Genomic DNA, 8,555 nt, shown 5'->3' with positions numbered 1-8,555 from the left:
CTTGTCTCATGAGGCTACAGTTTTAAGAATTTAACATTCTATTCATGGTCCACATTCAGCTCTCATTCTTCTTAACATGCATCCCGTGAATAGTCAAGTCTGCACTACAGTTGTGCCCCACTTGAAGAAAACAATGCATGCGTGGTATATCCCAAATAATCCATTAAGGAGCCTTATGTTTACAGAAATGAATTACCATATGATTTTTAAACAGCAAATCCCTCGGTGCACTTAAAATTCACATTTAAACAATCAAGACAGGCAGCTTATAGGAAAACATCTATTCCATAAAATGAGGTACATCTATACTCACATTCCACTTGGTTCTGGTTACCTCTCTCTTACTAGAGAAACAGGGCTTGGTTCTTGATCATCAAAGAGCAACATGGAGTATTTACAAGTCCTGGAAAGAGCCAGGATCAAGGGAAAATGTTTTTAAAATGAAGTTTCATGGGAGTGCTTCAGGGAGCTGAGCAAAGAGACGAGGGAAGAGGCATGGTCACCAGGGCCACAGACCGAGTCCCTCGCTGCCCTCACGTGAGTCTGCTGAGAGATGAACAAGAGGACGTGGGAGTGACACGTTCAGAGACGGCAGAAGGGGAAGGCACCCACGGGGAAATATTCGAATGAGGAACAATGAAAGGAGACGAATCACCTGTAGATGTCAACTCCTCTGATGGTCCCATGTGGAGGCAAGGAAATGGACTAAAGACCTTCTTATGCTTCCTTCCTGTTCTCATGATTCGGCTCTGCAACGTCAAAGCCCCTTGCTCACCGTTTATCCCACCCCTGCCACCACTTATTTCCACACACACCAGCACGGGTGTGGTCCGTCTTCTCTTTGTTAGAGCTCTGGCAAGCTGTGCCCTCACCACGGAGTACCATCTCATACCTACTGTGCCTCACATCCCTGTGCAAACCCCATCTGTTCTTTAAGCCTGGCTCGCACACTACTCTTCCCACGAGCCTCCCCTGAGTCACAGACCTCAAAGCTGGAATTCCTCTCTCCCTCCTCTCAACAACTACAAAGTTATCTTTTCCCTACAGCCTTAACACTTTGGCTCTTGGATTATAATTTTCTGAGCCTGAGTCTCCTCTCTCTGGAGAGAACTCCACAGGGCAGATGAGGTCTCATCCGGCCTCAAGTATGCAGCATATTAGGTATCACAAAATACACAGCATCCAAGGGACAAAGAGGTCCTAGCCTCAGCCTTGCAAATACGAGTGTCATCAGCTTTTGGCACCATTTCAAATAGCAAGGGACGCTTAAAGGCAGAGCGTATCGTTGCGATGTGAATGTGAAATGCGGTCATGTCCACTTTTGTTCAGCAGACAACATACTGATCTGTAAAACACATTCATCTGTTTTACTTACCTTTACCAGCCTCACCTTTAGCATTTACCTTTCAATACATAGTGACATTTATCTCTAAGTATGGTTAAGAGGATGCTCTTTAGTATCAAGGAGTTGAAGGAGGGTAATTAAGCATGCAATCTTACCACTTACTTCCTGTTTGTCACACCTGTGGCTGCTATGATGCTCACCAACATTTGCACGTGACCGAATCGTGACAGCGACAGAGAATTGTACAGCCTCCTGTTTTTTTGTTGCCTCTTTGCAACTCAGGTCGCATGAACCCTGAGGATCTGGGGGGAAAAGATCTACGAAAAAAAAATTCCAAGGTAGCAGAACACTGGCTTTTAAAGCATTTAATAAATCTTAATCAAAGAAAAATGATTTTTAAAAGAATAAATTTACATATGGTACATAAGCAAGACAGCTGAAAGTTTTCAAAATAGAAACCCGGAGCATATGGCCCCGAAACACCACATGCTTTGGTTACACTCGGGAAGCATGGGTCGCCTATTTGGGCAAGAAAATCCTGTGTTCCACTGTGATCTGCAGGTACGTTGAGGGGTGATTTCAGCTGTGTAGGGTTTTTAGTTCACGGTCTCGTCTGCGTTTTTTTTTTTTTTTTCTTTTGCATATTGTTACGGTGCAAGTCTGAGCAAAGCTGGCCTGAAATGATGGCTGTTTCAAATGACAGTCACAGGATGGATGTCCTGGTCCAGAGAGGTGGTGGGCTGGGAACAGGATGAGGACAGGAAAAGGCCATGCCGTTCTACCTGGAGGGGCCAACGACCCCGAGGGCTTTGGTGTCACCATTTCCAAATCCAGGACTGGCCAGACCGCAGGTCCTAAGCTTAGAATGGATACATCACGGTGAGCTGGATTCTGAAACTCTTCATCTCCAAGACTCCCGGCTCAAGAGAGAGGCTCTGGACCAAGCCTGACACAAGCCAGCAGGGGGCAGTCTTTCCCCAGAGAGAAAATCCAAAGGTCAGAGACAGAAGGCATAGTCGTTGAAGGAGCAAGTGGGGTGTGTGTGAGAGAGAGAGAAAGAGAGAGAAGAAGGGAAGAGAGAGGGAGGGAGAGACCGTGTGAGGGTCTAACAGTGAAGCGCTGTGCGAAGTGAGTGAAGAGGTTTTGAATCAGGTAAGGACTTTTCCAACCAGTTTCTAAGCCATAGCGCTGTAGTGCTCAAAAACTAAGCTTAGCCTCACCAATATGCACATTTTATTCTTCAGATGCTATATCAAGAGACTTTGAAAAGCGACCAACCATGACAAATCCATGGCTGTGGCTAACATATTCATCCTCAATCCAAATCGTGTAAATATAGCCTTAAATATATAATACAGCTGATCGCAATCCTATTGTTGGGACTTAAAACGGAAGGACAGCAGTAAAATTTACACACACACAAATGAATCACCCACACCCACTGCTGTGACAATAATTATGGCCCTTCTTCTCAAAGGATACAAGTGGAAAAGGCTGATCCTTTTTGCTAGCTGGCTTCAGAGAAATCAACTAAAATCATTTTGCGTAAATATTAGCTAGCACTGTGACCTCGGGGTTGGCAGCCTGTGGGGACAGAGGTACAGGGAAGTGCCCCATGCACCCCACTGTGGGGCGGCCTAGGGCAGGGGTGCCCGTGAGCTGGGGCATCTCCCCATCCCGGTGCCACAAATACTGGTCAGAGTATGATCTAAAAAACAGGCAAACGGCAGGTCATTTTGACCCCTGCCTTCTAACTAAGAAAAATGTCAGAAGAATTTGAAGGAAGCACAGGATGTCTTACAGTTAGTTACTCTTCTCAATCAACTGGAGCATTAAGTCAAATACTAAAGATCATCACAACCAAAAGGCCAGGGTGCGAATTCAAAATCGGGAGAAACGGGTGTTCGGTTTTCACACTGGATGCAGAGGTAAGAGCCTAACTCTCCAGGCAGAGGCTAATTTTCCCCCAAAGCGTGTGCCTGGTTGAGGGTGCATGAGGGTTATAAAAATCACTGGCCTCAGCAGCTCAGGCACTACAGCAAAAGACACTCTGTTAATTACATGTGGATACTCACTTATAGGAACATTGTTGATACCTGTGCCTCCTCATTCTCAAGAGCTGAAGAGGAACCACCGCAGGGGGCTGTCTGCATAATGACCGCCTTCCTAAGGCTAAGGACTCTCCCGAGATTTAAAAGGTGTTGTATTTTGTTGGCTTGTTTTCCTAAGAGAGGCTGATGTTGTTCTTGCATTAATTACCCTTATAATTAATTGCCTAGAGGTTAAGAGGTGGGAAGGTGGAAAGGGAGCCGCTGATTCTATTCAGCAGATGAGAAAATAGATTTAGGAACAGTAACTCAGAAGGGGAGGAACAGTGTCAGGGAGGGAGGCCTATTCCCTCTTCGTCAGGCCCCGGGAAGGATTAGGTTCATCTGTTCTTCTATTGATCCACTTTCACAGACAGACGACACTGTCTTCCCAGTTTGTAAGGAAGCCGAAAAGCCCAAGAAGAGCAGAGGGCCTGTCCCGAGTCACTGTGATGCAGGAGACAGCAGGACACTCAGCCGAGCCCAGACGAGGTGAGAAGGGAGCAGCCAGTTGGGTTCATGGGTCAGAAGAGGATAGAAATGGCGCCTGGACTCCTGCAAAGCGTACACACGAGGAGGAGTGGATCCCTGTTCAATATGCACCCGACAGAGACCAGGATGCATAAGGAAAAGCAGGCTCATGCCAGTGACCTCGCCAGCTTTGCCCCCGCCTTTCACGCTTCCCAGCGAGGTTCACACAGTGCTCTCTCCCCGCAAGCAGGCAGCGTCTAATGTGATCGTCACGACAAGAAAGTCGCCCTGTCCAAGGAATGCAGTTTTATGTGGTGCCACCCTTTCTCTTGGACCCACATTCCAGTGTTGGAAATGAGACTCAGTGCCGGGCAAGGTCACAGCTGACAAGGAACGCCCGACGTCCAGCCTCCTGGCTCATGGCCGTCTCTTCAGGCTCTCCAGAACCCAGGGGGGCTTGTGGCCGTTCCTAAGCCAGGCCACAACTCCTGCCAGCCCAGGACTGGTCCAAAGTCCAAGTAATGGACAGGGTGGGGCACCTTAAAAAACTCAGCTGTGGGTTTGCCTGGCTTCATCTGCAACGTGACGCTTAACAAGCTAGCGGTCACCGTGAGGCCATTTTTCCTTCCATAAAGCAGCAACATTTATCTCAGGTATCAGCAAAACAGACACGTGACTTAGGGAACTTTTTTTTTTTTTTTTTTTCAAGAAAAATGTGTTGTCAAAACTTCCCCACTCAACAACTTTTTGATGTCTTGCTCTCGTGTCCAGTGAGCTAATTTCCGACCACTTGAGGCTCACAGTAATCCCAGAAACCTGTGTAGCATTGGCACGAAGGTGGTAGCACAGATGCCAACTGACGTGTAGGTGACAAACTTGTAAGGCACTTCGATCTCCAGTCTCCGCCTGGCCTCCTTGTTTCTGGTGACCACCTTGAACCAGGAGTACAACACTTGCAGCGAGAGATTTTGTACAAGCTGCCGAACCAGGAGGACCAGCACGATTCCCACAGTAAATTTGGTCAGACCCAAAGCTAACAGGTCCCTGGTGAGTGGTGGGATGTTCTGAGTAACAGGGGGGGATTCCGCGGGCTTGGACACGAGCTGGAAAGAATGGTTGATCCAGAATCCTACGGTCACCCCAGCCCCGGCAGCCATAACGGTGGTGGTGTCCGCTCTGGTCGGGCTGTAATAATCAGACACGGGGTAATTGTAACACAAGAAGAATGGCACCACGAGGACACACACAGGGAAGAGGGGGCTGGCCGAGTCCAGGCGATCGATAAGGGTCCAGGCAGGGTAGGTGAGGACAATGAGGATGGCGGTGATCAGGATGCCACCCAGCACATCCTGCGGGAGAGAAAAGGATGATGTAAGTCAAAAGAGTGCTCCCCGGGCTTCCCTGGTGGCGCAGTGGTTGAGAGTCCGCCTGCCGATGCAGGGGACGCGGGTTCGTGCCCCGGTCCGGGAGGATCCCACGTGCCGCGGAGCGGCTGGGCCCGTGAGCCGTGGCCGCTGCGCCTGCGCGTCCGGAGCCTGTGCTCCGCAACGAGAGAGGCCACGACAGTGAGAGGCCCGCGTACCGAAAAAAAAAAAAAAAAAAAAAAAAGATCTGATGAAAGTTCATAATAATGCAATTGACAAGGAAATTTAGTTATTTCTGAGATATACGTTTTAAAGTAATAACTAGAATTATGACTTATAACATTATACCAGAACATAAAAGATTTTTAGAAATTTCATGTAATGTCCGAAACATTTACATTAACATATTTCCATACAAATAAGGTGAATTCTTAATGTAACCAACGGGTGAATACATCTAAGTCAGAGAATGAGGAGCTTGCTGTGGTTTTGTTACAAAGTTTCACATGGATTATTTTGAAAGTTTACCATTGGAAAATTGAAACACTTCCCTCAGTGTACTGGAAAATCTGGGAAACACCAAAAAGTAAAACACATGCATTGTGGAAAAACTGGAAAGCACTGAAAAGTATAAGAAAAAGAAAAAGATCCTATTTCCACCACCTACAGTTAACGCTGTCTATATTTTGGCATGTTGCCTTCCACTCTTTTTTTTTTTTTTCATAGAAACATAAAATAGAATTCTAAAGGCTTAGGGTTTTTTTTCCTAATAGCTTCATTCATTACTTCTCTTGTTTAGTTTCTAATAAAATGACATCTGATTTGAGTGAACAATGGGTGAGAATCAGACCTTAGAAATAAACACTGAGGCTACAGCAAATTTCACAGATTAGAGGGCATCCATTCTTCCTTCCAGTGCCCATGTGTGAGTGCCTGCTATATGCCAGACACAGTGCTAGAGGATCCAGTCTGAGCCAAACAATCACAACCACACCTAGGCAGAGCTTACAGCGTAGTGGAGAGACAGAGGATTACTGTTGTATAAGAGGGAAAGGGATAAGCCTGTGGACCTTGATGGCCCCTTGGGGCTGGAGAGTAAAGAGTAAACACAGGTAGGAGACACTTCCCACAGGGCCCTAGAGACCAGTCCGCGTCCTAAAGCCTGCATCCAGGGAGCAACGTGAAGCCACTGACGTTGCTCTCACTGGGTACCAACATGACAAGAGTTTCTGACTGCAGTGAGGAGAACAGATAGGAGAGCGCCAAGAGTCTTGGGAAGCCTTGTGTTGCCGCATGTCCTTCACGTGGCACCTGGGCTTTACCTGTTCTTACTTCCGCCATCATCCTTCTCTTTAAATATCCCTCAGGCTTCACAGTCTCCATGATCTTTCTCCCCATGACCTTCTCCTGTGCTATGATTATGCACGGATGTTACTTTATTTTTGGGAAAAAAAAAAAAAAAAAGGAGCAATCCTTCATTTACGTTTCCTGGTTACCAAAACTTGAGCCAAACTCTTGAACTGAATTTTCTATACCTGTCATCACCACTTCACCTTGAAACACAAGTGCTGTCAACCTAGACTTAGATGATACACCATTCTCAAAGGCCACTTACTAGATATTTGCTGGTTGTTTCTTCAGCATCTGTCTTTGACCCAATAGCCTCATACCTCCCCTTGGGGATCCATGAAGTTCTGGAAAATTATGGAGTTGGACCACATGACCTAGGTAGGCCAATCAGTGCACTGTATCTCCTGGTCACCGTGATTGGTGCAGGGGTGGTCATGTGACCTACACCAGTCCAATCAGACAAAATTGTATGGGTTTTGCTTGGAATTCTTGGAAAGAGATGTTCTTTCTCCTTCTGAACACTGGGCCCTGTGGACTGACACCCTTCACTTAGCAGACCTTTAGTATTCAGCTTTTATTAATATTACCCTGCATCATCTTGGCTCTTCTCTGACCTCTAAGAAGTCTCTTTCTTGGTTTCCTCCTTTAGATCCTAATAGATCCTAAACAGGCATTTTCACAGATTCTGTCTTCAGGCTCTGCGTGTTTTTCTCTGTTGAACAGTTTGTGTAGTTTCTATGTTGTGTTAGTTTCTGCTGTACAACACTGGAGACATAGATTTGAGTGTCACGCTGGTAGAGAATGGAGAGATGAGGCCATGGACCCACACAAACTTTTCAACAGAGAAAAACATGCAGAGCCTGAAGACACAGTCTGTGGAAATGCCCATGTTTAGATGCTCCAATAAAAATTAATTTTAAAAAATTGGTCAGGGCTTCCCTGGTAGCACAGTGGTTGAGAATCCGCCTGCCGATGCAGGAGACACGGGTTCGTGCCCTGGTCCGGGAAGATCCCACATACCGCGGAGTGGCTGGGCCTGTGAGCCATGGCCGCTGAGCCTGCGCGTCTGGAGCCTGTGCTCCGCAACGGGAGAGACCACAACAGTGAGACGCCCGCGTACCGTAAAAAAAAAAAAAAAAAAAAAAAAAAAAAATTGGTCAAATAAGCTATTGTACAGTCATTGAGCGGAATACTATGCAACAATGAAAAAGTTAAAAAGCGAAGTACAAAAAAAAACTATGTCTCCAGGCATCTCTCTCAAACTTTAGTGCTACCTCTTTAAACTAAAAGCTAGACATTTTCATTCAGACGTCCTGTCAGCTCCCCCAAACCAACTTGCCTAAGATAAAAGTCACCAAAATGAAAAATGAGTAAAGGAAATGAGCACTTTATAGGAAAAGAAATATGAATGCTTCTTAAACATATAAAATATACCTAAATTTACTCATAATAAGAAGTGGAAATTAAGCTATGCTGAAGAGAAATTAAAATTTACATTCACACAAAAATCAGTACACAAATGTTTACAGCAGTTCTATTAATAATCACCCAGGACTGGAAAAAAAAACCCAATGTCATTCAAGGGGTAAACAAACTGTGCTACTTTCATACAATGGAATACTTCTCAGCAATAAAAAACAACAAACTACTGATGCAGGCAACAGCTTTGATGAAATCTCCAGGAAATTATGCTGAATGGAAAAAGCCAGTCTCCAAGGGTTACATGCTGTGTGGTTCTATTTATATGACATTCTCTAAAAGACAGAACTACAGGGATGGGGAACAGATCAGTGGTTGCCAGGGTCTAGGGGCAGGGGGAGGGTGTGACTATAAAGGGAGAACATGGGAGACTTTTTAGGGGTGATGGAGCCTCTCTGTGTTGCGGTGGTGGTTACTCAGATCTATCCCAGTGTTAAAATCCAGAGAACTATACACCCA

At 45.9% G+C, this 8,555-nt stretch overlaps 1 protein-coding gene across 2 annotated transcripts in view; it reads right to left on the bottom strand.

Moving 5' to 3' along the window:
• Positions 1 to 1,684: 1,684 nt before the first annotated feature.
• The window catches only part of SGPP2 (sphingosine-1-phosphate phosphatase 2), a 126,583-nt gene continuing 119,712 nt past the window's right edge, over positions 1,685 to 8,555 (bottom strand). Inside the window, exon 5 of one of the 2 annotated variants that reach the window (XM_059055249.2) lies at positions 1,685 to 5,252. In XM_059055249.2, the coding sequence (XP_058911232.1) occupies positions 4,701 to 5,252 (552 nt within the window). In that variant the 3' untranslated portion in view covers positions 1,685 to 4,700. The remainder of the gene's footprint in view (positions 5,253 to 8,555) is intronic. The other variant, XM_067026980.1, reaches the window with a different exon arrangement.

This window comes from Kogia breviceps, chromosome 2 (genome assembly GCF_026419965.1).
Source record: "Kogia breviceps isolate mKogBre1 chromosome 2, mKogBre1 haplotype 1, whole genome shotgun sequence".
Classification (NCBI taxonomy): domain Eukaryota; kingdom Metazoa; phylum Chordata; class Mammalia; order Artiodactyla; family Physeteridae; genus Kogia; species Kogia breviceps.
This window is presented reverse-complemented; position numbering and strand designations above follow the sequence as displayed.